At 44.0% G+C, this 27,704-nt stretch overlaps 1 protein-coding gene across 4 annotated transcripts in view; it reads left to right on the top strand.

Moving 5' to 3' along the window:
* Positions 1–23,078, top strand: part of tle2a (TLE family member 2, transcriptional corepressor a) — a 37,107-nt gene extending 14,029 nt beyond the window's left edge. Inside the window, exons 3-20 of one of the 4 annotated variants that reach the window (XM_080506759.1) lie at positions 5,458–5,521; positions 8,844–8,888; positions 11,438–11,500; positions 11,865–11,906; positions 12,419–12,632; positions 13,060–13,076; positions 14,189–14,284; positions 14,762–14,806; positions 16,157–16,318; positions 16,446–16,572; positions 17,495–17,685; positions 18,212–18,291; positions 19,273–19,522; positions 19,830–20,077; positions 20,867–21,014; positions 21,121–21,271; positions 21,483–21,559; positions 21,849–23,078. In XM_080506759.1, coding sequence (XP_080362885.1) covers positions 5,458–5,521; positions 8,844–8,888; positions 11,438–11,500; positions 11,865–11,906; positions 12,419–12,632; positions 13,060–13,076; positions 14,189–14,284; positions 14,762–14,806; positions 16,157–16,318; positions 16,446–16,572; positions 17,495–17,685; positions 18,212–18,291; positions 19,273–19,522; positions 19,830–20,077; positions 20,867–21,014; positions 21,121–21,271; positions 21,483–21,559; positions 21,849–21,956 — 2,128 coding nt within the window. In that variant the 3' untranslated portion in view covers positions 21,957–23,078. Of the gene's footprint in view, positions 1–5,457; positions 5,522–8,843; positions 8,889–11,437; positions 11,501–11,864; positions 11,970–12,418; positions 12,643–13,059; positions 13,077–14,188; positions 14,285–14,761; positions 14,807–16,156; positions 16,319–16,445; positions 16,573–17,494; positions 17,686–18,211; positions 18,292–19,272; positions 19,523–19,829; positions 20,078–20,866; positions 21,015–21,120; positions 21,272–21,482; positions 21,560–21,848 lie in introns of all 4 variants that reach the window. The other 3 variants (XM_080506758.1, XM_080506756.1, XM_080506757.1) reach the window with 3 other exon arrangements.
* Positions 23,079–27,704: the final 4,626 nt, after the last annotated feature.

The raw sequence follows: 27,704 nt of genomic DNA, 5'->3' as shown, positions 1-27,704 counted from the left end.
AAAAATGGATACTGTGTACAATAACTTTGTTCAACTTATTGGAGATGTTTGATGGAAGAGAACAGACAGTAACTTCAATTAATTGATGGGCACATGCTGCTGCCATAATATCTGAAGTCTACACTATATAGAAAGGCTGACTGATCAGGGGGATAATCATTTTATTCAGTAGCAACACCAGATGATTCATGACTCCTGTCCGATATTCCGAAAATTCGTGAAACTGCCGAGTGTACACTGATCACATTTCAGATGCTGGGCTTTGTTTTACCCTTCCTTTCATGAGGAGTATGTACTGTACATTATAGAAGAGAAACCTTTAAATCTGTCCTATGCAGCCTTTGATTTCTAAAAGAAACCCAAGAGGACTCTTAACAAAAGAGCCAACTGGAGAGAGTTTTATAGATGTATTATTCTATACACACATTTATTTTAACCTTGGACTGTGAGGATGGATTTGCATCCAATATGTCTCTATTTTACATGCAGTGTGATAGAAGGTGGGTGCCTGATTATGATTGGATGAAAGCGACAAGTAGCCTAACTGCCTGTCACTTAACTAATGATTAGATTGTATTTGCTTTTGGGCAGTCTGAGGTTTTGTGGTTTCTATACACCGTTAGATGTGAGTGACAGCGCCTGTGTGTGTGTGTGTGTGAGTGTGTGTACTGTACCTGAAGGACCAACCTTTACAGTCTTTCAGCGAGAGTTACAGTTGGCCTGCTATTGTGAAAGATCCCAGCTTTATTTTGTGCATGCGCATGTGTAAGCCTGTGTGTTTGCTCTCATATTTGCCCTTGAGAGATGATGAAAGAGTACGCGGCCAAGTTGGGTGGGTCCCTGGTGTGCGTTTGTGTGATTCAGAGATTGTGTTTGTGCGAGTGCGTGTGTGTGTGCGTGCGTGCGTGAGTGTGTGTGTCAGAGACTGAGAGAGAGGCTGGAGGTTTTTGCAGGCAGGCAGAAAGGAAAGGATGATCAATAGTTAATGAGATGTAAAGTGAACAGTCACATACCTGGAGGCTGGCAGGCTAAATGGTCCTGACACTATAAAGGCATGACACTGATGCAGTCACTATATGGCTTACTGTGTGTGTGTGTGTGTGTGTGTGTGTGTGTGTGTGTGTGTGTGTGTGTGTGTGTGTGTGTGTGTGTGTGTGTGTGTGTGTGTGTGTGTGTGTGTGTGTGTGTGTGTGTGTGTGTGTGTGTGTGTGTGTGTGTGTGTGTGTGTGTGTGTGTGTGTGTGTGTGTGTGTGTGTGTGTGTGTGTTTTGTACTGGCTCGTGTGCTATAGTTTAGGACAGATGCACATTTGTTAAGAACAACATAAAACCAATGGGAATCGATTTTATTTCGGTCATTTGCATATTTGTAGGTTTTGAAAAGTTTGCTGGACAAAACAATTTGCAAAACATCCCCTTCTGAGAGAATACGGAGGCAAACTAAGTGACTGGAGTAATCCAGATAATACTATTCAGTTTTAAAAAATGTTAATTACTTAAGAGTCTGTTGTGTTATCATTCGGTCTAATACTGTACTGGAGCCTACGTTTTATTAAACAATATTATTGTCTCATTCTTACATCATTTAAGGCACTGGTGCCTGAAACAGTTGTTACATGATCATTTTAATTTAATATTCATGCATACAAAAAAAACACACACAGCTCGGTGTTGAATGCTGATGAATTTCCTGGTTTATTGATTGTGGAAACATGTTTTTTTTATTTTTTTTTATTTTATTGAAGGCCCAATTAACGGACATTAAAATTTTGTCCCACCATCAGCTACAAATGCCAAAATACCCGTTTAAACTATAACAACAAGAAACTGCCTTTATGTAACTAGCCCATGTTTGAACGGTACTTAAGTTGTCTAAAATGCCCTAAACTGAAAATCATTTCATAAAAAATATGACAATGTCGGTATGACATATTAAAACATGTTAAAAACATTCTGGCTGGTGGAATTAAGAAAATATGCAAAATGTGATGAGGAAAAACACCTTAATATTTAGCTTTGTACCTAATAAATAAGTTGTGCTTCATCATCAAGGGGGGGTAAAAAACCTGCCAGAATTATTGTTTCATCTTTGGGCACCAAGATGTTTTAAAGATATTCTGTCTCTGCGGTCCTGCTCTCAGCAGAGAAAAATCAATGTTCTCTTGAATTTTTATCTGAGTTAAAATATATTCACAAACAACCAGAAACCAATGAAAAAGTCTGTTGTTTTTTTAAAAAAAAGAAAAATATGAAAATGTGTTAGGAAATCAATCAATGAGTGGGGAGAAAAAAGTAAATGTATTGTTCAGAAAAACAATTGTTGGGAAGGCGAGTGACTGCATTACATGCTTCACTGTCTGCAGGCACTCATTAGAATGTGTGTATGTTCTTTGCTATTTATTAAGCAGGTCTGCATGTACGTATATACGTATCCTATATATGTACCTACGTGTACATTTTGCCTCTGTGTGGACTACATATATGCAGTGGATGGCATAAGCATGCTGGTTTACTGTGTTCATGGAGAGACACACACACACACAAGGGTGTGTGTGTGCGTGCGTGCATTCATATGCCTGCGCCATGGTGGGCTCGGTTCTTCCAATCTTTCACTGGCGGTGACAGGAGATAAGATGATCAGCCGAATGCGCTACAAATCTGCAGCCTGCCAGCCTTCAGACAGCTCTGTCAGTGCTGCACTGCTCCTGCACACACACACACACACACACACACACACACACACACACACACACACACACACACACACACACACACACACACACACACACACACACACACACACACACACACACACACACACACACACACACACACACACACACACACACACACAGAGCTCCTTCTCTCTCTCTCTCTCTCTGTGTCTCTCTCTCTCTCTCTCTCTCTCTCTCTCTCTCTCTCTCTCTCTCTCTCTCTCTCCCTCTCTCTCCCTCTCTCCCTCCCTCCCTCCCTCCCTCCATCATGTTTCCTCCCTGTGTTACTGTGTCCTTCCCTCCATCCTGCCAGCCTCTCCTCCCGCCTTCTCAGTAAACGGTGCCGAGCCAAAGACTAATTATTACAGGCAATCATTTCGACATGAAATACCTACTTCCTCCCCTCGCTCCCTCGTTTTCCACCAACCCTCCCTGCAACTCTTTTTATGCTCCCACAGTCACATAATGACAACACACACTTGCACAGTAATTCTGTTCCTTGAAGTCCATTTTGTAGGGAATGGTTATTGCCTCCTGAGTGCAACCTTGGGGTCTTTCTTGTCAGCACAAGACGCGTCCATCTGCACGCGACATGTGTGTGCTATGCAACCTTGTAATGCTGTTGTCCAATATCTGTAGAGCTGTGCCCAAAACAAACAAGGAATTTCACACACAAGGAGACATTGATGAGACATTGAGTTCTAAAATCATTATTATTATTATCTGGATCTCCACCATGGAATTTAAAGAATGGGACTGCCCATTTTTAACTGCCTTTATAGGTATACCAATGTCCTCTTTTTGCTGTATTTATCCCCAGATTATATCGTAATACTAGAACAATACAGACTTTCAAATGCTCCAGCTGAAATTGTCTCATACAGCTCAAATGATTTGGCAATATTTATTGAACTGTCTGGTTCAATAAATATTGTTTGCATGCATCTTGGTGTCACCAAGAGCCGTGGGATATTTTGATGGGCATCAAGATTAATTGACGAAACCAAAACAATCTACTGAAATAATGAAAATAATTGAATAGTCACAGCTGCGCATTTCAAACACAGAATGAATGGTCATTATCTTGGTGTCGGTCGATAATGACGACAAAGTTTGTGTGCGTGTCCTCTCAAAGCTCAAGTTCGCCTCGTGATAAACACCGTCAACGCGCACGCATGCAAACGCGCACGCAGTCGCATTAGTTCTCAGCCCAGCTGTGAGTGACTTCTGCCACGAGGCAATGCCAAGGTAATAAAATCTATATGGTGAGGAGGAGGGGGCGGTGGGGGGAGGGGGGGGGGGGGGTTTCCTTCTCTGCCTCCCTCCTCTTCCACCAACACCTTTCTCTCCACTCTCTGTCCCACTTCTCTCTTCACCTCACTCGGTCCTCTTCTCCTCAACTGGCTGGCAATGATAAATGAGTCAATTATGTGTGTGTGTGCATGCAGCACCAGAGAAAGGGAGCGGATGGGGGCTGTTATTACCTGTTGCGGCTGGGGGTAATGTTGCGGTATTAATCATATTCTAATTTACACTGCCAAACACCCCCACCACCACCACCACCACCACACGCCTCCCTCCACACACCTCCAACATCCCACCTCACCACAACCCCCCCCCCCCCCCCCCACTCCCCCTCACAATCTATCTATCTGCTGCCTGCAAACTAGTTGGCATAAACTGCCAATAGGTCTGAAATGTACTGGAGGAGGGAGGATAGTGGATTTAGGTGTGAGACAGAGAGGCTGTGTGTGCGTGTGTGCGTGTGTGCGTGCGTGTGTGTGTGTGTGTGTGTGTGTGTGTGTGTGTGTGTGTGTGTGTGTGTGTGTGTGTGTGTGTGTGTGTGTGTGTGTGTGTGTGTGTGTGTGTGTGTGTGTGTGTGTGTGTGTGTGTGTGTGTGTGTGTGTGTGTGTGTGTGTGTGTCTCGACTTGAAACTGGGAAAGAATGAAGAGTGCGAGTCTGTAAATTCAACCACTGACATTAACCGAATTCAGAGGGCACAGGGGAAGACTTTGGGTGTGAGGACAGACGAGCATGCGCAAAAAAAAAAAATTGAAATATAGGACACCTGGGGAGGGGCGTTTAGGCGCTGTCACCTCAGACACCGAGTCTCCATGCCAGGCTTTGTTGTACCTGTGTCGGCTGGAGAGCCCACAGCTCGGGGGAACGTACAGGGGCCATGTCATAAATATGAGATGTGTGATTGTAAAACTGCAGAAATGGGACTGACTTGTAAAAGTTAAGCCAAGAATTTAAGCAAACAGAAGAATTCTGGCCAAAAAAAAACTGGCGCTGTTGAAATTAAAAGAAAAGGTGGTGGTTGGCCACATAGACACAAAGACATAAGATGCTTTTTTTGGGGGGGGGGAGAGAAAATAAAATGAGGGGAAATTGGAGAGAGAGAGAGAGGGAGAAAGAGACCTTGGCTGTGCCTCTCTGCAGTCTTGGCTGGATTTCAGGCCCCAAGCGTGACTTTGTCTATTTCTGCTCTGCTCTGAGGTGATAATGGGCTGTCAGCACCCCAGTCACCCTGCTCCTCTCTACCCCCTCAGTGAATGATGGGGAGGGAGGGAGGGAGCGAGAGGAGAGAGGGGTGTGAGGCCGACTGTAATTTGTTGTCATGTTGCTAATTGCATTGTATATTTTTATTTGGGGTGTGATACAAATCAAAACTGTCTGACTACAGGTTCTTTTTTTCTCTTTTTTTCTTCTTCTTCTTTTTCTCATTCTTTTCTTTGTCGCAGCTTAAAACTGGAGTGTGAGAAACTGGCCACAGAGAAGACTGAGATCCAGAGACACTACGTTATGGTGAGACACGCACGCACCCACGCACGCCCAAACGGATTGCGGTCCCCACAACACGAGTTATACCTGAAACACCACACATGCACATACACACACACCATGTCTTTCCACATTCACTCACAACAAGCGCAGTGCCAAGTCCCCTAAATCCCTTTCATCTGCGAACAGCTGCCAAACAACACCCACCAAACACCACGCGTAAGACCACACACACACACACACACACACACACACACACACACACACACACACACACACACACACACACACACACACACACACACACACACACACACACACACACTTATTAAAGGACGAGAAAGTGAATCAAAACGTCGACAGTTTCGGCTGATTGTTTTGAGGGAACAATTACAGTTTTTAGCTTTCTGCGACGAGAAGAGCTATCATTAAAAATGTACTTGCTGTATTTTACAAAGTGAACAATTGGCACTCAAATTGAAGCTATTCAAACCATAACTACTTGTATTTAAACACAATCTTATTTTTTTTTTATCTAAAAATGTCTTGAATATACATGTGATGCTCCTTAAGCTCCTTGAGCTTTTAACTACTGGCTCTACAGCAAATTAGGCTGGGTGTTTATATTATTATCATTGTAAGTGTAATGTATTCATTATTATAAGAAAACTATCAATCCATCCTCCATTGCACTATCCAGATTAGGATTGCAAGGCAGTGGACCCAGGTCCCAGCAGATAGTGGGAGAAAGGCACATCCAGCATAAGTCACTCGTCACCCACACATAGAGGAACAGACAATCACACACACACCTGCAGCCAATTCTGAGTCACCATTTTATCAAACAAGCCAGTCTTTGAATTATTGAAATATTCAGAGGGGGGAGAAAAAAACCCGTCAGTGGGACATGCAAACTCTAAACAACAACGGCTTGTTTGTCTGGGCTTCAGTGGTAACCGCTGGACCGTCTTAAGAAAAATTTCCACTTAAAATGACTTGCTGTTCTGGTGAGAGGAAAAAGCATGACATTATTTGCAATCACATTGGTTTCTCTAATTTGCTGTTGCATTATATACTTGTTAAAGTTGGAAAGATTTACATCTGATTACGGCGATATAGAAGTAAGCCCGAGAGCATGGTCTGATTCTCTGAAGGATTTCTGTATCCGTAAGCCAGAAAAACAAATGGGCGAGAGCTGAATTGCGGCGTGTCGACAGTTGTACCATTCAGCAGCGGAGCTGACTGTGAAGGATACATGATCAGCAGATCTTTTTTTTTTTTTTTTTTTTTCTGGATGTAGGAAAGGCCAAAACTCTTTGTCTTTCTTTGTTTTGCTTTGTGTTTTCAAGTCCGCAAACCCCAGCCTTGATTTACCTGTGATCAGAGCTATAAACAACCACAGCTGACAAAGCGTCGGCTGCCCAGAACCCACTGTGCCAAAAAAAGAGCTATGTGGCAATCCTGGCACAGAGCAGGGACTTGTGGGGGGGATTGAAGTTTTTTGTGATGAGGAGGTGGTGGGGGGGTAGTTGGCATCAAGCATAGGCCAGGTCTCCTTTGCTGGCTGATGATTTGGGGGAGTTTGGATGTTGCTAAGCAACAGGCGAAACTTGGCAAACCCACTGCCAAGCAGAGCTGCCAGCTGCCAGGAAAGGCGTCTTTTATGGAGGCTTACAGGCAAACACACACAGAAAGAGGAGCGTGCACACACATGCCTTAAGCACACACAGCCAAGCGTGCACACAAGAGCGCACAGACACACACACACACGCACACACGCCTACACAGTTGCAGACTTATGCTTTTAGCGCACACACCTGCATGCGCACACTCTGCGCGCTCACTGCCAGCAAAGATGTCTGGAGAGAGAGGACCCCTGCCATCGCCTCTCCCCGTCCTGCCAGTCTGTGCCGGCTGCCCAACTGCCAATCTTCTCTCTCCACAACCAGTCACGCTGAAAACCAAATGTCAGCCTGTCACTTTTCAAGGCATCCGGCTCTAAAATGCTCTCCTTTTTGCCCATCGCCGAAGGAAGAGGGGAGAGAGAGAGCGAGAGCGAGACGGCGATCCTCACCTGTCTCTCTCTGTGGCATTCAAACGCGTCCTGCGTTCCCTTCAGCTCCGTCTACTTTGGGATAAAAGCCAAGGTCAAATAGCTCACATTAGACATGATTATTGCAATAGTGTGTCACCTTCTTCTGCCCGGCGACAATTTTCCTACCTCGCTTTGGGTTTCTGGCTTCCCAAACACGCCTCAGGGTCATTTTAGTACTATTGACTTTCAGCGGAGTCAAGGTGAAATTAGTGGAGATGTGCTTTTAGGGACATATGGGTACTTCAGAGTGCACATGCTCGGGCTGGCATCGTATGAGACTGGGAGCAAAGGAAAAGGCTCTGAGTGGTCTTGGACTATTACAGTCATGCATAGAAAAGCCACAAATTAGTGGCGTTTTTTTTTTTTTTTTTTTTTTTTTAAACAACCCAGAACTAATGGAAAGAATTAGGCCCTTTTTTTTCTTTGTTGTTTTATAAATTGGGTTTTTAGTGTGTGTGTGTGTGTGTGTGCGCGTGCGTGTGTGTTTCTTTTTGCTTTTCCTCACTGAAATGAAGCTTGCAGTGTTGAATATTTGTTATAATTAGCACAAATCCGTAAAATGTCAAGACTAGCAATAGTGTGTCTTTTCTGCTCCGCCTGTGCCACCAACCCTTAAAAAAAAAAAAAGAGACTAAACATATTTATGTGTGAATATTATTGCAGTGCAGCTGTATGACTTTCTTCATGGCGGTTATGACAATAAACAATAAACATATTAACATAACATACATTTCAGGTTTACCAGTTACGTCCCACAGCGCATCTCAGCGTTCATGAGGATAAGATATTGTAACAAAAGCATTTTATTGAAAATGGCAGCACGTAATAAATGTGATTGATCTTAATTCATACATAAACAGAAGAGGGACAGGAAATGCATATGTGAACCAAACAATAGCTAGCATATACATGCAGACACGGTATTAGGGCTAGTAAGTAAAATCTAGGATGATGTTCGGTTTGCATACATACATATTGAGTATATAGGACAAAAGAGGTAGGTTTCAGCTTTCAAGGACAGCTGGTCTCCCACCTTTGTGACACCTTTGGCCTCTGCCTCGATGTTTACTGCATAATGTTTACCGTTTTCATGCTGGCTGTTTAGTGCACACAGACAGAGTTGGTTGAAATCTTGCACGTTATCATCAGAATAGAATAGAATAGAACATTTAGCTGCTCCAGTTGGAAACAAATGGTTTTAACAGGTGTGTGAATTAAACCTGTCTTTTTTTTTTTTTTTTCTTGTTTCAGTATTACGAGATGTCCTATGGCCTTAATATTGAAATGCACAAACAGGTGAGTGAGTTCCAGGGTTCTCTGTGTTCTTCTTGCTGCATTGTCCTGTGCTGTTATGAGATCCGCCTCCTCTCTCTGCCCCAATCAGCTCTTTCAGTAACTGATATTTTCAGGAAGTTCTCTCTCTGTACTGTAACCCCCCACCCCCACTGATCCCACCGACGGATGTATAGAGCAGTGTTTTGCTATGGAAATGTTAATAAGATCCACAAGACGATCGTTTCTCTATGACAGACAGATGAGAATGCTTTGCCCTTCCCTCTTGTCCATCATAAATCCCTGCCTCTTTCTCCCTCCATCCATCCTCCCATCAACTCTCACCTCCTGGCCCATCTCCCTCCCCTCATCCCTTCTTCTTCATTGCTTTCAAAGAATGCCTCACTCTGTTTGACGCCCCCCCCCCCCCTCCTAATATTCAGTTCTTTATTATCCCATTCTATTTTCTCATATTGGGTTTTTTTTTTCTTTCTTCTTTTTTCTTTCCTGTTTTTGTAAACTCTGCTTCCACCTCTGGCTCCTTGTAGACATACAGTCCATCCTGAATTTCACTTTAAATCAGGTCATTGCCTTCCTGCCATGTACCCTCTCTCTCTCTCTCTCTCCTCGCTCTCTCTCTGTTGCTCCTCCCTCTCTCTCTCTCTCTCTCATTTCACCATCTCAATTGCTTTGCTTTGACGTGCTGATGCCGCACTCCACCCCGCTCCCTCCTTCCCTCCCTCACTCACCACCACCACCTCGCAATCTCGATTTTCCTCCCCCGCCCTTCTGTTTCTTCTTTACTGTCTATTTCTCTTCTCCCTCCACATCCTTCGTTCATGGGTTCATTTCCTCAACCGAATCTGCCCTTTTCCTCCTCCTCTACCTCCTCTGCTTCATCCACCTCCTATTTTCATTTCCCCTCTCCAATCCCCCCCCCCCTCTCCCCCCCACCACCTCCCCAACCACCCACCCTCCCTTCTTTGTCTGGATTGCTCATGTGCTCTCCCTCTCTTCCTCTCTCACTCTCCTGAAGATGTCATTTAGTAGTTGGAGTTCTCTAACAAGAAATCATTGTGTCTCCTTGGGTGGGGTGGGGGGGGGGGGTGGGGGGGGGGTGATGGATTCAGAGGATGGAGGGAAGAGGGGGGGGGGGGGTGCACACTGGCTGGTTGGCTGAAAAATGGAGAATGGAGGGAGGGAGAGGAATGAAAGAGTGAGCATGAGAGAGGAAGAGGAAGAAAAAAAATAGAGGTGGAAGTTCAGTCCGGCATCAATAAATCACTTAAGAGAGAAAAAGGGGTGCGGAGTGCACGCACACACACGCATTCTCTCTCTCTCTCTCTCTCTCTCTCTCTCTCTCTCCTCTCTCTCTCTCTCTCTCTCTCTCTCTCTCTCTCTCTCTCTCTCTCTCTCTCTCTCTCTCTCTCTCTCTCTCTCTCTCTCTCTCTCTCTCTCTCTCTCTCCTCTCTCTCTCTCTCTCTCTCTCTCTCTCTCTCTCTCTCTCTCTCTCTCTCTCTCTCTCTCTCTCTCTCTCTCTCTCTGTCTCTGTCTCTGTCTCTCTCTCTGTCTCTCTCTCTCTCTCTCTCTCTCTCTCTCTCTCACACACACAGTCACATGGACACACATTCTTACACGTGCAAGCTCACACATACACACAACAGAGTTTAGCTGTCAACAAGATAAACAGCCTCCGGCCGTAATGATGTTGTCATGATCTCTGCATGCATATCATTACTGGCCCTAACAGCCTCTGAATGCGCTTGTGTGTGTGTGTGTAACACTCGTATTACTGATTACTGTACTGTACAGCTATACAAGGGAAAGCAGACAAACAAGGAATGGATGGAATTAGTGATAAATGGAGTGGGGAAAGGAGGCGATGATGACGAGGGAGTGTGGAGGAACAGTTTGCTTTTGGCTGTTGAGCGGAGCAGATCGAGACAGACACACACTCACAGCAAGAATCACTGACCCCCAGCAGGAAACGCACACACACACACAGAGACACACACACACACACAGTCAAGCATGCAAAATGCAAACGCACACAACGACAAACAGACATGCAAGGACACATCACAAAAACACACACACACACGCACGCACGCGCATGCACACACACACACACACCGTGTGGGCTGGCTGCGGCCACAGCAGATGCTGTCCATGAATATTTTAGCCAAAGTCTCTGGCAGAGTTTTCCATTTGCATGGACCAGATGTAAGCAGCTGAAATATTTACCACACTGGCCTGGGAGAAGCAGGCCACAGCCATGCTTCGTGTGTGTGTGTGTGTGCGTGTGTGTGTGTGTGTGTGTGTGTGTGTGTGTGTGTGTGTGTGTGTGTGTGTGTGTGTGTGTGTGTGTGTGTGTGTGTGTGTGTGTGTGTGTGTGTGTGTGTGTGTGTGTTGTGTGTGTGTGTGTGTGTGTGTGTAACAGTCATGTGTGTGTGGCTTTTCTTTGTGTTTGTGCTCAATCTTGGCTGTCTGGATAGATGTGTGCGTGTGCGTGTGCGTGTGTGTGTGTGTGTGTGTTTATTCATCACAGTGACAGTATCTTTTTTTCCTTTCAGACGGAGATTGCCAAGCGGCTGAACGTGATCTGTGCTCAGCTCATCCCCTTCCTGTCACAGGAGGTGGGACACACACACATACACACTCACACTCTGTGCTGCCTTCAGCCGTCTCTCTCTCTGTCTCGTCTGTGGGAGCACAACTCACACAGTGGGACAGTATGCACACACACACACACACACACACACACACACAGATGGACAGAACTTCAAAGCACATTAGATTTCTTCTCTCATCAAACGGCCGCTTGCATTCAATTGACACCCAAGTGCCAAAAAAGTAAATGCTTCAAATACACCCTTTGCTATACTTCCCAACAGTAATTACAAAAAGATTTTACAATAGGATTTTTTTAAGTTCACACGAGACAAATTTACTTATTCCTAAATCCACCTGCCCCTACTGACATCTTGGTTTGTTCCACAGCATCAACAACAGGTGGTCCAGGCCATGGAGCGCGCCAAACAGGTGACCATGGGGGAGCTAAATGCTTCGATAGGGGTACGTGGGCTCCCCCCTCTGCCTCATAGCGTGTGTACCTTATACTCCAATTATATTTTTATTTTCCTCCTTTTCTCTTCCTTATAGTCAATAAATACCAATTGGCTCATGCTGATGAGGATGGCTTACGGTGGCCGTTCTATTAATATGAATAATTGATTTAAAAAAAAAAAAATAGCAGGCAAATTAAAAGTCTCAAAAATAGCAGAAACAAATATTGCCCCCAAATGAAACATTTGGTGTGATTTTCCAAATTCTTTCATGCCAATGAGATACTAATGCCACATCGGTTTATGTCCCTTCCCCCGCAGAGCCTCACTTCGTGAAGAGCCACTGCCTTAAAAACGTAGTGTTCCTCCTCGTGCACATCGCAGCAATTAGTTCCCTTCATTTCCTTGCTTCTGATAAATTCCTCCAAAGCCACATCCTCCAGTGCTGTTAAGTCACCCAGTTCTCTCTTCCTCTTCATCTCTCCACAGCAACAGCTTCAGGCACAGCACCTCTCCCAGCATGCCCAGGGTTTGCCAGTAGGCCCCCACCCATCAGGACTGTCTCACCCTGGCCTGGCACTCGGTGGAGGATCTGGCCTCCTGGCTCTGTCTGGGGCTTTAGGGGCCCAGCTGGCCGCCAAGGATGAGAGAGCACACCTCGAGGCAGCAGCTGCCGCCGCCCCCGCTGCAGAGCACCACCGAGGTACCGAGACGTTTTAAACCATGCACGTTTTTAATTTTTCTTTTTCTTTAGCTTTCAGGTTGTGTTTCTCAGAGCAAAAAGTGTTAAAAAAAACAAACAAACTCTAGATGAGTTTCGGGCTGGAACAAGAGTTGGATGCCATTCTTAAAGATGAAAATATCCCACTGAAGTGGGAGTAAACACCAAAAGCTTGGCACAATGGATTCCGACGCTTGGTTTTGCATTAGAGTTTTGGCAGGGCACAGACGTGTTGCTGATAATAACGCTCATGAGGAATAGTTTTCTTTTGAGTCATCGACAGCAGAGTGACGTGAAGAGCATGGCAGCTTTTCTGTGTGTGTGTGTTTGTGTGTGTCCTGATCTGTGTCTGTTCTGGTTTGTGTCCCGGCGCCTGGATGTGATGGACGCTTCTGCCTGGAACGCACAGACCGTGAAGCCGGACCAGTGAGTACAAATTACAACACAGTCACTTAGGTCAAGTGGAGCCACACCTGTTAACACTGTTCATTACCCTGAATACTGTTTGCAAATCCACTGTTAGATATTGGCGTCTTTACCCAGACTGAACATACTTTTTTTTTTTTTTTTTAAATAACAAAACCTCTCATAACTGTAGAAAAGTCCAGATAAAATACAAATATATAAGGAAAAACTTTGGGTAATGCTCCTTTTTTGTTCAGTGGTGGTGAGAAAATTGCAGGCCAATAATCGCCCAAAGGATATCGATAAATAGCTTTAAACAATAAATAACCTAAACACTATGTTATTTGTCAATTCCATAATTACTTATGCAACGAGCAGTACATAATAATTTATGAGTTTTCTCCTGTAAATGAGTTGAAAATGCTTGTATAGGTACTGTTTTATTTTTGAAGCCACTATATGTGTCTTTCTTTCTTAGTTTATTGTCTGTTAATATTATTTTGCTCCATCGTTGCTTTTTACTACGTGTTATCACTATTGTCTCTCCCTCATTCAGCGAATATAAGTGACTTATTTTCAGTGTACAGGTCAATTGTGTCTTTACTTTGGATCCATCTGGTGTTTTTTGAAAATTAAATCTACACCCAATTTACATTTTTTCAAATATGTTTTAAAAGCTGTATTACAATGAAATGGTTGTATTGGGCAGTGGCATGGTAATCGCTGATACTGAAACCTCAACAATTACATTGCTCCTATTTATAAATGCTAAAGCATTCAATGGCCTATATCACATTTTCTTTTAAAGAAAACTTTCAGGATTCCATTTCTTCCCCTCCCTCCCTACACTGAGCGCTCCAATCGATAAAGCCGGATATTCTTTCACATTCATCTCCACGGCTCACGAGCCCAACATGATTTATGCAGTCCCTCTCACCTCATTATCGCCCTCTTCCTTCTCCACGGCCCTCACACCCTTTCCTTTTTCTCCTCTCCTCCGTCCCGTCCTTCTTTTCATCTCTTCTTCCATGCGCACCCCCCCCCCCCCCCTCTCTCCGAACAGACGCACATACATACACATATATCTCCCCTCTGCTCCTCGCCTCACTGCTCCGTCTCGCCCCTCTCCGCAGAGCTCCCTGTCCAATGGGGATAAGGGTCGCCCCACAGACTACCTCAGCAATGGCAAGAAGAGGAAAGCTGATGAGAAGGAGTTCATGACGGACTATGTGAGGACGTTTTCAGAACCCTCTTAAATGTTTGAGTGACTGTTGAAAAGTTTCACCCTCACTCTCCCACTCTTCCTGTCTCCCTTCACACAACACTTGTGGTTGTGTGTTTTGTGGCCGGCCCGGCAGACCCTCGGGGACCTGCTTGCTTTTTTTTTTTTTTCTTCTTCTTTTTTTTAAAGTCTCTGCTGATGTTATTGGGCAGTTGGGGGAACTCAGAATTTTTTCAAAGTTTAACGTTTTAATTCTCTTGGGAGAAACGTGCATCTTTCATGCAGTCTATATTAAATAGCATTGGCATTACGAGACTTCGTTCAACCAAGATAGGTTTTGACACTGCCTTCTATTTATAGCGTCAAGTTGCCATGACAGATGTTTGTATGTGACTTTTCTGTGTGTTTACTTCGACGTGTGATCAGCCTCCATCAAGCGGCGGCGCTGGAGGAGCTCCTCTAACCTTCTCTCTCTTCCTTTCAGGGCAGCGATGCAGACAAGAGTGATGATAATTTGGTGGTGGATGAGGTTAGTAGGCAGGCGTTGGCCTCTGTTTTCCCCTCACCTGGCCGCCATCATCTGCATTCATCATGTAAACACCCCCGGAGGACCATATTATTAGTAATAATAGCAGTAACCCTCATCCAGCTGTCTACTGTCCAGTCCCCGTTGAAACGAATGTGCAAGTCTTTGTTATGCGTCTGATGATCAGGTGTGTGCCTGTTCCCAGGTGCTAAAAGCTTTGACAAGTAATGTTGTCGCCGCGTAACACAGCATTAACACTGCGAAAGAATCCGTTAACTGCAAAATCTCCCTTTTTTTTCGTGCTCGCTGTTTCTGTTGGAAATACCCTAAGACAAAATCCCCTTTACTTTTAGTTTCATTTCATTGTGCCACTTCCGACATTGTCATCTTGTTGCACTTTACGTTTGAGAGAAGAAGGATGGGGTGGAGGCAATTAGGCGGCCACATGCTGCAGATGTGAGGGGGGGGGCAGACCACAAACCTCCGCTTCCACAGTCAGATTTCCTGCAGGAAGAGGAGAGAACACGGACTCCAGGGGAGAGACGAACTCCACTGACGTGCAAAAGCAAAATGTAGATGTATGGGGAGTGAAAAAGGAGACCATAACTGTGCATTAGAGGTCTCCTACCGATCTAAATCTATAGCGGCTTAACAGAATAACGATCCAGTGTGACTTGAATTAACTGCAAAAACATTCTTAATTGAACTTCTGAACTTCAGCATTCACAGTGGAACACTCCTATCAGTAGATCCTATAAAGCTGATCGTTTTAGGTGTTTCTATTCTAAAATATTTTCTTGCACAAACCCAGCTCAGAGCAGAAGTTTTGCACCAGAGCAACGCCACTTGATCTGCTTGATTTGTGGAGATGGAGTGGCTCACGCTTCAGGCAGACTTTGGTGTGGATGGGCTGAGGGGCTGCTGATTTCGCTGACCGTCACATATACTGAAAAGCAATTCATTTCATCTGTGTTGCTCCTCCGATTCTTCCTGCTACTCGCTCGTCTTTATCCTTCTTTTATACTGTCATTCTTATAAAGTGATATTATCACCTTATTTTCTTTGTTGTCGCAAGTCTTCAAAATATAAAGCGCTTTTTTTTTTTAATGTATTTTACACGTTGTCCTTTTGACAAAGCAATTGAAAAAGTTGGGCTGTGCAAAAATGAAATCACGCAAGTAAACAAACTAAACTGACGCGGGTATCCTTAAAACAAGCATTTCTCAAGATATAAACTATAAACAGGATGATTTTCACAGATTGATTGTAACACAACAGATTGTTTCTATGCAAACAAACGGAATTTATTACCGACAAACCCCCACAACTAAATGTATCTGTTTTTGAATTCAGGATCCATCATCCCCCCGCAGCGTTCAATCCTACTCATCCAGGGAAAACGGTTTGGACAAGATGCCCCCATCCCGGAAAGAAGTGCCCCCACATGCCAGTCCCACCTCCCTGGCCTCCTCCAGCAGTGCCACCTCCCCCTCTCGTGGAAAAGAGCCCCCTCAGGTAGACGGGACCTCATATGTCATGTTCACCACGGTGGTCCTCTGCTTCCATCTGCCCTCAATCATTGTTTTTGTCTTTTCTCCTTATTTTTTTATTTTTTTATTTTTTTTATTCTACTTTGTCACAGAGAGAAAAGTCAAGCACTCCAGGCATGAAGCCAGGAACCCCCATGTCTCAGGAGTCAAACACCCCAGGGCCAAGTGGGCCCCCACAGTTCAGACCTGTCCCCGGCAAACCTGGTGTTGACCCCCTCGGTAAGAAGAGTCCACGCGCTTCCATTTGTTCCTCCATAGAGACATTTAATCAGCACTTTATTGGAAAAATAAAAAACCCAGATCTTCAGAAAGCCAGATGCTGGTGTGAAGTTTCCCTGTAATACTGGAAAGAACTTAGTTTTCTTGCCATGTCACTGTGGAGACATAACAGATTTATTGCTCTTTAATATCAGGCAAACCAGCTTTCACTGCATATAAATGGCCATTACAAATATGACTCTGTATTTGCAGAGAGGGTTTGTTGTCTCTATTAGCTTTGTTACTTGAAGTGATTCTCCCAACAATGGGCCACAGTCATTGGTATGGGAGTGAGCCAGCGCCCCAACACCGACCACCATCTGGACTTAATAAGCAGCTGTGGGCAAAAAGAATATTCCGCGGGCCTCACTACTTTTTAAATGGAAAGATTAGGAGAGGTGATGGACTGTGACTGTGAGCTGCTTCATAATGAGCCTCCGTCTATTCCAGTGTGTCTCTTTCCCCCATTATCCACACGTTACCTGTTAGTACACGCTCTAGTTACACACACACACACACACACACACGCGCACATGTACACGCACACGCACGCACGTTGAGACAGTCGATGCAGGAAAGCATTTGCGTTATACTCTAATATCCACGACTGTCTCGTTGCAAGAAGCGGCGGTGGCCAGCAGGGGTCAGTAGTGGTCCAGCGCTGCAGTCACTGATGTCCTGCCTTTTGTTACAGCTTGTTTGCAGCCTGTCAGTCACAGCTGTCTCTTTCAGTGGGACTCACAAATATTCATCTTTTCCTATTTACATTACAATTTATTTTGAAATCCAGAAGTGCAATTCATGCTATAATAAAGGGATGATATTTGTATATATATATCTTTGTAACTCTTTTGTCTTTTCTTTTCCTCACTCCTACCGAAAGCTCTCGGACTGAGAAACCCCTTAGCAATGCAGGGAGCGTACCCCCCAGGGGCTTTTGGCCTCCCCCCTCCGGGGGTGAACGGGGACCTGCCCGGGGCGGCGAGTTATGGCGCCGGTCTCCACTTGGTCTCCCCCCAGATGAACGGAGCGGCAGCAGCGGCGGCTGCAGCTGCCTACGGACGATCCCCCGTGGTGAGCTTTATGCTCTGCAGATCATTTGTCTTCCCAGCGTCACTGTCATATGTAATACCTCAGCGGACAACACCGGCAGAGAGGGCGAGAAGAGGGACACATTGAAAAGAAGAGCGAGGGAGAGCAGCTGTACACTGAAAAAAGAAAAAAGAAAATTATAAAAATCAACTAAGCAGTTGTTTAGTTTACATATCAGAGTTATGCTTGATTACCGTGAGCATATTGACTTTCTCTTTGTTAAATGGTTCATTCTAATACATGTTGTTCAGTACATGAGTAAAAGGGATTAAATCTACATCTGAATAGATGTAGACATGATTAGACTACATTAACTCTACAAAATAATTTTTTGGAGTGTACGTTCATTTATTGTTAAGAATCTGTAGCTCTTGAAAAGTGTCTTTGCTTTCACGGGATTGATTTTGGTCTTTATATTAACAGTGTGATGACTCCTCTCTACCACAAGCTTTTTTTGTGTGTGTCTTTGTTTGTTTCCGGGTGTTTATGGCGTTCCTGTCTGTTCCAGGTGGGCTATGAGTCTCCGCACCCACATATGAGGGTCCCTGGGCTTCCTGCCAGCCTGCAGTCCGCCGCCTCGGGGAAACCGTGAGTTTCCTCTTCCGCTCTCTCCAACGATCAGATCTTCACCTGTTCGCCATTAGCTGCCGGGGAGATCTCAGCCTCTGCTCAGATTTCACTTTATTATGCCAGAACAAGAAAACACAGAACAGGGACAGATCTTGTGAGACTGGGTTAAAAAGAAACATATATTTAGTCCTAAACTTGGAAGAATGCGAAGTCACACTGCAGAGGAAGTAAAACTAAAAACATCTGTTTGTTCGCAGCGAGTCTAATTTGACTTAACGTCAGTTCGGGCGGATTTACAGGATTTACTTCTTCTTTTAGCGGTAGATGGTCATGATGCGACACACTAATATATTTTTTTAATTATTCAAACGCTGCTTGTTGTGTTTTAGTCAGATGAGGTTAAGTTGTGTAGGTAAATGCAGGCTGAAAGAGGTGAGACAAAACAAAGATTATAAAAAGCCCCCCACAGAAGGGCCTTTTTAGTTTTTAGTTTTCATTTTCAGAATGCCTAATGACACATCCATCTTCATTTTTTTTTTCATCTATTAATTTGCCAGTGACAGTGCTTATGAATCAACTAAAAAAAAAAAAAACCTCTGAAGTGATCCACTGTTAGCACAAAAAAGCTAATTTTCATCTATTGGTCCTCAAATTGTAAACCTGGCAGGAAAGTGGAGTCTTATACAAGCAACACATGAACAGATGCACACGTAAACACATTAAATCTTAGTCTGGATTATGTTTTTGAACCCTGATATATCTTCAGTTTAATGTATTTTTTAGCAATAGCTGCCTAAAACAGTTCCTCATTTTTCTGTCAATTAAAAAAGTGGTTTGCAAGATAATACAAACACCAAATATTTACCATTGTTATTTTCCAGCTGCCTTTTCTTTTTAATTGGAGGTGTTTACCACAACCTTTAAACTTTGGATTAATTATTTTCTTTTCCTTATATCCCCCCCCCCCCCCCCCCCCCCCCCTCCCCGTCGCCCCCTCAGTGCCTACTCGTTCCACGTGAGCGCCGACGGCCAGATGCAGCCGGTCCCCTTCCCCCCCGACGCCCTGCTGGGTCCGGGAATCCCCCGGCACGCGCGTCAGATCCACACCCTGAACCACGGAGAGGTGGTGTGCGCCGTCACCATCAGCACCTCCACCCGTCACGTCTACACTGGAGGGAAGGGCTGCGTCAAGGTGTGGGACATCAGCCAGCCGGGAAGCAAGAGCCCCATGGCCCAGCTGGACTGTCTGGTGAGACATGAGCGAGGAGGGGACACGGCTGATGGCGGTCAACTCGTATTTTAAAGTCTGTCTCGTGTCCCAATGAGGCAGCTTTACTACCAGAAGTGATGCTCTTGTTTTTCAACGCATAAAAAAAATACACTTTGAGTGATGAATCACCTTTGTGTTGTTGTCCTCAAGCCAAATCCTCCGGCAAACTTTATTTATCGCGGCGATAAACGCTGCGGCGGCACACTTAACGCCGTGTTTGTATCTCTTTGTCGTGACTTTCACCGCAACTCAAACGGCATCCATCATGTGATTGTGCGCCAATCAGAACCGGGATAACTACATCCGCTCCTGCAAGCTGCTCTCCGACGGGCGGACGTTGATCGTCGGCGGGGAGGCCAGCACGCTGTCCATCTGGGATTTGGCCACGCCCACCCCTCGCATCAAGGCGGAGCTCACGTCGTCCGCGCCGGCCTGCTACGCCCTGGCTATTTCCCCCGACAACAAAGTCTGCTTCTCCTGCTGCAGCGACGGCAACATCGTGGTCTGGGACCTTCACAACCAGACGCTGGTCAGGTGAGAGGAGAGACGAGCGAGTGAGAAGAAAAAGCCAGGATATTTTCCTGTGGCGCCAGACACTTTCCAGTCCGAACTGTCGGTCATAAAAGCAAGGCAGGTAGTAAAAGTGCAGTTCAGCAGCAGAAGGGAAGAGGTTTTTTGGGTTTTTTTTTTTGTTTTAAGCACAGGCTGCGCGTTTTAATGCCAGTCGGCGAGTGAACATGCTGACATGTTGTAATCTTCCCCCTCGTCCTCTGAGGAGCCCGGCAGTAGTTTTGCGAGTTAATATTTACGTAAAGGTTCTCACATCCTGCATCGCCACAACAGTGGCCGAACTCCAAAAGGAATTTTAATTGAAAACATTTCCTCCCTCTTTCTCCAAAAAATTAAAACAACACGATGTCACGTTGACCTCCTGAAGCTCAGCTGTAGGTTTCTGTGGACAAGTACTGCAAACTAGCTGAGGTTGTACACACTGTGGGAGGTGGCATTTTCACTGGAATATAAATGGATGTTTATATATATATGGACTATGCAATTAGTGTATATCGCTGCATAAATTGCGCAGCTAATTTTACCCGAGAGTTTAAAAAAAAAAATTTTTGCTGCCTGATCTGCAGCTGTAAACATTTTATTATGCTGCTATTTTGTCCAAATTTGCATGTTAAAATATGTGATTCCTTTTTCAAAGTAATTAAAAGTGTGTGTGTGTTGTTTTTTTAAAAATCTATAAATATCTAGGTTGATTTCCATGATTTGCTTCAGGAAAACAAAACAAAGTGTTTCTGGGGTGTCTCCTCCTGGCAGGCAGTTCCAGGGCCACACAGACGGCGCGAGCTGCATCGACATCTCCAACGACGGCACCAAGCTTTGGACAGGCGGTCTGGACAACACGGTCCGCTGCTGGGACCTCAGAGAAGGACGGCAGCTGCAGCAACACGACTTCACCTCACAGGTATGCGACGCTAACCTCGTCCCTGCCGTTCAGCCACGGCGTCTGGCAAACCGTCACCTCGTCTTTTTCACCTTCACCTCTCCTCTCTCCCCGCCTCCACGTGCAGATCTTCTCCCTGGGTTACTGTCCGACGGGCGAGTGGCTGGCTGTGGGAATGGAGAGCAGCAACGTGGAGGTCCTGCACGTCTCCAAACCCGACAAGTACCAGCTGCACCTCCACGAGAGCTGCGTTCTCTCCCTCAAGTTCGCCTACTGCGGTACGGGTATACCGACTGATCCAAAGCTTTGATTGCGTCACCGTACCTACAAGTGTTCATTCGATATTCTGACTTTTATATTATTCAGAAAGTCATCTCCTCTTCTGCTCTGCACTTGTATTACAAAAGGCCGCTGCTCTCAGGCTTCTCCATATCTCACATCTCCGGAGACTTTTATCTCCTGATGGCCGTGTTTTGTTTTGTCTTGTAGGTAAATGGTTCGTGAGCACGGGCAAAGATAACCTCCTGAATGCATGGCGGACGCCTTACGGATCCAGCATATTCCAGGTAGACCGTCAAACACTCGACATTAATGCACAATATAAATAAAGTAGGTTGACTTGATGGGGCGTTGTGATTTCTGACCCAGGAACTATTTAGCTGTATCCTTCCCAAACGTTTTATTTTGTCTCCTTCAGGCATTCAGGGGTTCTTTTGGGACAGACATAAAACTACTGGCATAAATTTTTGTTGTGACTTGAATAACAGCTGGCATAAATTTCTGCATCCCTGTTCGTCAAAACGCTGAATTGTCGACCGCTGTGTGCTGATGCCACCCTGTCTCTGTCCCGTTCAGTCGAAGGAGTCGTCGTCGGTTCTCAGCTGTGACATCTCGCCCGATGACCAGTTCATCGTCACCGGCTCCGGGGACAAGAAAGCTACAGTCTACGAAGTCATCTACTGAACACTGATGGGCCTGAAAAAAAGAAAAGAAAGAAAAGAAGACAAAAAAAAGGAAAACTAATAACCAGGGGGCGGAGCCAAGGCTCCCTCCTGCACCAATGACTGTACAGAGCGTCGGTGGCATGGAAAACAAGAGACACTTGACTTGTACTTTGTTGTTTTGTTTACGTTTGTGAAAGAAATTAAAGAGAAAGAGAAGCAAGGAGGCTCAAAGTCACATCTCTGGATTGAAAAAAAATTAAAATAAACTGAACTTTGATTTTAATGCTCTGAGAACGCTGGTTAGTCTATAGATGCGCAATTGTGAGACTCCTCCAAAGAACTTTTGTTTTTGTTCTTTATTTTTTTTTTCCTTTTTTATTTTTAAAAACAAAATAAAACCTCTGTAGTGAACAAGAAATTAGTGGAAAAGCATATTTTTTTAGCCTTTGACTTTTATGATAACAGTTGGACCACGCGGGGTGGGGGGAGGACGGAGACAGAGGTGTTGGGACGGTTCAGGAAGGACTGGAACATTTTTAATGGATGGCCCATATCTCAGTGTGTGTGATGTCCAAGCCTGATTCAGCCCTGATCGGCCCGGTCTGGTCCAGCTCAGTCCACACAGACACGCACACGCACACACAGACACACACAAACACACACACAAGGCTGCTCCGTGGGGCGGCAGATGCATGGCAGATGGCCGGATGGTGTGCTCTGCTGTTCCAGCTATTTTTCTCCTCTCCTGGTTAAGTTTCAGCAGCAACATGATTGTATCATTCTTTTTTTTCTTCTTTTTTTTGCATACGCGATAGGACGGCGCCTGTTTTCATCTCAAGTCTGTTGAGATTCAGATTGCGTTTGCTCTTCCCCTTTCTTCCCCTTTCTTCACAGAAGAACAAAATGAACTTTGTCTGAAGATATTTTTGAGAAAACCAAAACCGACGTCAAACGGGGGACAGGAAACAGACATTTCGAGCAGCAGGTGCGGTTCGGTTTCAGGTCCCAAGACCCTGCTATCCCATTTGCATCTTCGACACACAACATTAAACGTGATTTTCTTTTGTATTTGTTGGGACACATGCAAACAGACAACCTGGTATTTTCACATCTGCATCATGACCTTGAACCTTGCTTATATATGGACATGTAAATAAAGTTGTCTAAAGGCAAATGAGGATGGAATTTTTTTTTTTTCTAACATTAGTATCGTTTCCCTCTTGTTCAAGACCGTGGTGTCAATAGCACATAGGAAGTGTTTGTGTTTGTGTGCATGTGAATGCACTTATGTGTGTTGGGCACAAAACTGATTGTTTTATTAGCTAAAATCCAAGTCAGACATTTTGGCAGCTTTAACTTGGATGTCTAAAAAAAAACCAAGCATTTACTGGATATTGTTTAAACTGTAACAGCCAGAAAAGCATGTCGCACGGTGTTGGTTGCCAAAAGCTCCTCTTAGAAATATTTAGATGAAAAGTGAAGGATGTTGAATGGAGAGCTCACACTTCCCTGCGATGGAAAACATTTCTCTCTCTCTTTTTTTTTTTTTCTTTTTTCTGAGAGGATACAAAGCGGCTCTCGTCAGCGTCCGCGCCTCGAGAGCTCAAACCCACAGCGCGAGAAACTCGTGACTCACGGCTCCTTTGTGACTCTGGAGCGCTCCGTGAATAATGCAGCCGTGCAGTTGTGTTTCTGTGCGGCGCCGCCTTCTCGTGGGTGAGACAAAGGTGATCTGTACTACAATAAACTGTGGGCTGGATTATTAAAGCAGTAAATCCCAAGAGGGAGTTCTTTTAGTGATTATAGGTGTTGTGACTGGTTTTTCCAAGTGAAAGCTTTTAACTGTATGAGAATAAAACCTGAGAGAGGAAAAAAACAACCAAACAACAACAAACCCCTAAACAAGTAATGTATTCATCATCCTTCTAAAGCAAATGATTTATACAGTATTTTTGTCTGACAGTGCATTTAGCACTATTTAATTGCTTTTATTACAGGTTTGCAATGGATATCCTATTAAAAACCAAAATGTTTTTAATATCACAGCTCTGCCTCAAGGCCGTCCGGGCTTTTGTACGGTTTTTGACTGGTGTGCACATGTAACTAAAGTTTGAACAAGAGACTAAACATTGAAAAGAGATGCTCACCTGCACTGTTTAAGCAATATCACTAATCTGGATGTTTCTGCTGAATAATAGGAAGAAAAAAAAATCCCACTCTGCTAAATCTCCAGCAGGAATATGTAATAAATACCACGTCAGATTCCTCTACTTCGAAGCAGCAGCTTGAAAAATATCAAAGTCACATCAATTAAATAGCACGTTCATTGAAGAAATCTGTTGTGTTTATTTTAAGTTTAGATCTCAAATACAAGCATAGTTGACATTCTGAATAATAGAGAGACAGATAGTAATACAGTGGTAGCATCCTGAAGTTCCAACTCGTCAGTCGGTGTCTGCAGCTTTATCGTTTTTACTGTGAATCATATAACATTGCGTCACCAAACCGCCTTGATACTGCGACGAGTTTCCTGGAAAAGCTTTTTCTTGTGCAGAAGACGGAGTGATTGAGGTGTTTTGGAAGAGTTTCAGCTGACGTTGACTCCAAACACGATCAAAGGGTTTGTTGACGTTGAGCGAATAAAGTGTTCCTTTTAGGTAATCTGTTTTCTTCTTTCAGGATCCAGATGGTGAGCTCCAATATCTACAGTCATGGCCACCGACGGGGTCAGGATGGGCTTTAACACAGGATCTTTTTTCAATAACTTCTAAGAAAAAAAAACTTATTTAGAGGGTAAAACTTTGAGTATTTTCCACTAAATCTCAGGTGTAAGTGGTGGTAATTAAAATGATCATGATTAAATACCATTATTGTGAAAGGAAACTGCTCTTCAACTACTAGATTTATAATAAAGTTTATATTTAAGATTAAATTGTGATTATATTTAATACATTGTACCTTTTTACGTGTTTTCCGGTGAACTTTAATCTTAAAACCTAAAAATGGGTGGTCATTATTTAACGTGACTAAAAATATATATCGTCATGGTGATCTAGTAAAGTCTGGTTTTATTCATCCACCCTCTAATTGAATCACATTGTTTCTGCACCAAAAGTCCTCCTGCCATGAGAGTTCATTAGAAAACAACCAGAAAGATATCCAGTGTACAAGTTCAGTCATGGTTATTTTGCAGAAACACATTTACCCTCGAATGTGATGAAGATTACTTTTGGATGAAAGACGTCGAAAAGTCCCGACAGAGAGAAAAATTTAATTGACTTCAAGCTCAAACGTACTTTTCGTATTGTTTTTGCTTGTCCTTCAGGTTCAGTGTTGTGGGTCATCATTTCATTGTCAAATGAAAGGCACTTCAAACATAATGGCGTACACACAATGATTGCAGACAAAGAGTTTTAATGAGTCATAATTTTGCTCTGTTTGATGACTGGTTGCTAACAAATTCATTATGTCAACATGCCGACATCGTTTGTACAAATTAACTTGTTCGTTTATCCCTTTCCCGCTCATCCCACTTGGAGATCCAGTGGAGTTACGCGATGATAATACGGTCATTTTAATCTCCACTCGCTACCGTTGTGATTGAAACAACTTGAGTTGGAGGTTTGAGCCCGTCCAAATGTTCTTGAGCAACACATTGAACCCCAAGTTGTTGTGTGAGCAGCTTTCACCAATGGTGTGAATGGGTGAATGCGATGAGTTGCTGAAAATTAAAGGCGCGTTCACTACTTCTTATGTCTGAACAACCACACCATAGCGGCCGGACTTCCCATGATGCAACGCCAGCGAGTCTCTCTGTTCCCGTGGAGCATAAAGTTTTACCGTTTTAGAAATTTTACAACGGGCTGAGTACCATCTCTGTATATGAGTAACAAGCACAGCAGACAACTTAAAGGATGGACACAAGTCTGATTTATTTTCACACGTAGTATTTCTTGTACAGCACATAGGAAACGCATCAGGAGGGAAGACACAGTGCATAAAAAAACGAAAAAAACCCAAAACATAATCCTTGGCTTTTTAAAACAGAAACTAAAGCTGAGCTTGTAAAAACCGAAGAATAAAGAATGAGTTTGTACACTGCTGGAACAGAAGCACGGGCAGACAGGGAGAGAGATGGAACCCACAGTTAAAGAAGAGTATCAAATACAATGTCCCAAATAGTCACGCTATACCACCAAATGCATAGCCATTATACAGCATCAGTTTGAATAGTAGATGAGCTCGCTTGTGTATGAGAATATTATTTAGGTGCGCCTGTGGCCGTCAGGCAGAAAGGACAGGAGGCAGGCAAAAGGCGTTAAACTGTACAGATCTTCGCAGACTCCCGGTTCCAGGAGTCCGTCGGGAGTTTCTTGGTGATTCTGCTTCAACGACGCAGCAAGAAACGCCGGACAAGTCTTACTAAAGTTTTATAACATTTGAACTAAATTGCATACTGTCATGTGAAACTCATTGGTTTGCGAGACCACCTGAATATAATTAAGACTGATGTCTTTCTATCAGCGGTGGAGCTCGAGTGCGACAAGCATGCAGTGAACGTGGAACCTCTTCAACGGCAGGATGTGTGTTGTTGTCATGTCACAGCCACCGCCTGGCGTACACAGACCACGGACGCAACTGAGAAAGAGTTTATTACTTCACTAGAAGGACTGAAAACAGACTAAAGTATCCTGACTACCACTTGCAAACAAAAAAAAAACAAAAAAAAAGAAGGCAGGTAAAATAATAACAGTGGAGCATTGACTGTATAGAGAAAGTATTTTTCTTCACACTGGATTGGTGTGTATGGGTGTGTGTGTGGGGGGGGGAAGGGTGGTTAAATATTTAATAAACAAACAAAATAATAAAAAAAAGAACATTCTGCCACCTGTGTTCAATATTTTCAGCCTCCATGTGTTCGCTCATCTCTCTGTTTGCTTCCCTGATCCACAAACACGGTCAGAGGCAACCGCAGCACATGGAAGTATCATTACATGAGACAAGCAATCACTAATCGTAAGAAATATTTCAACTCACGAGTAAAAAGAAAGTCTTCAAATGTGCCTGTTGAGTCGAGACGTCGGTGATGCGGATCTCTGATATATATATAGGTTTTCTTTTTTTCCTTCCAGCCATTTTGGGATATGATACAAGGAGGATTTAAAAAGTAAGACCGGGGTTTAGAGAATTAGCTCCATGTTTTATCTTCTTCACTCCCTTGCCAAGAATTCAATGAAAAGATTGATACCAGTCTTGGTTCTGTACAGTAATTATGAAACTGGTTAGCTTAGCACACAGAGTTGAGAGAAACAACTCATCTGATTCCTAAAGAAAACAAATACGACACCCCAGTTTTTTTGTTTGTTTGTTTTTTTAATCTCGTTTCTTGATCCCTGTGAAATGATAGTCAAATATTATTTATATTCAACAGTGTTTTCCACATCAATTCCTGTTCTTTTCTATTTCGGTGGAAAGCTGTCAAATGTCAGCCGAGTAATCTTGAACTTTGAGGGCTTTTTCTTGTTTTCGTCACCAAATCAAAGCAACAGCAGCACAACAGGCTTCAGGTCAAACTACCGAGGGAGAGGAACGTACATTCAGTGCGACCGGCTGCTGCGACCGTCAGTCAAATGTGGAGCGAGCCATGTTTATTCACGTTTAGGTCGGAAACAAGGAAATGTACAGAAATGTCACGTCAACATCAATTCACAAGGCGTTTTGATCAAAGTTTTACAGTTAAAAAAGAAAGAAAGAAAGAAAGAAAGAA

This window comes from Blennius ocellaris, assembly GCF_963422515.1.
Source record: "Blennius ocellaris genome assembly, chromosome: 12".
Classification (NCBI taxonomy): domain Eukaryota; kingdom Metazoa; phylum Chordata; class Actinopteri; order Blenniiformes; family Blenniidae; genus Blennius; species Blennius ocellaris.
This window is presented reverse-complemented; position numbering and strand designations above follow the sequence as displayed.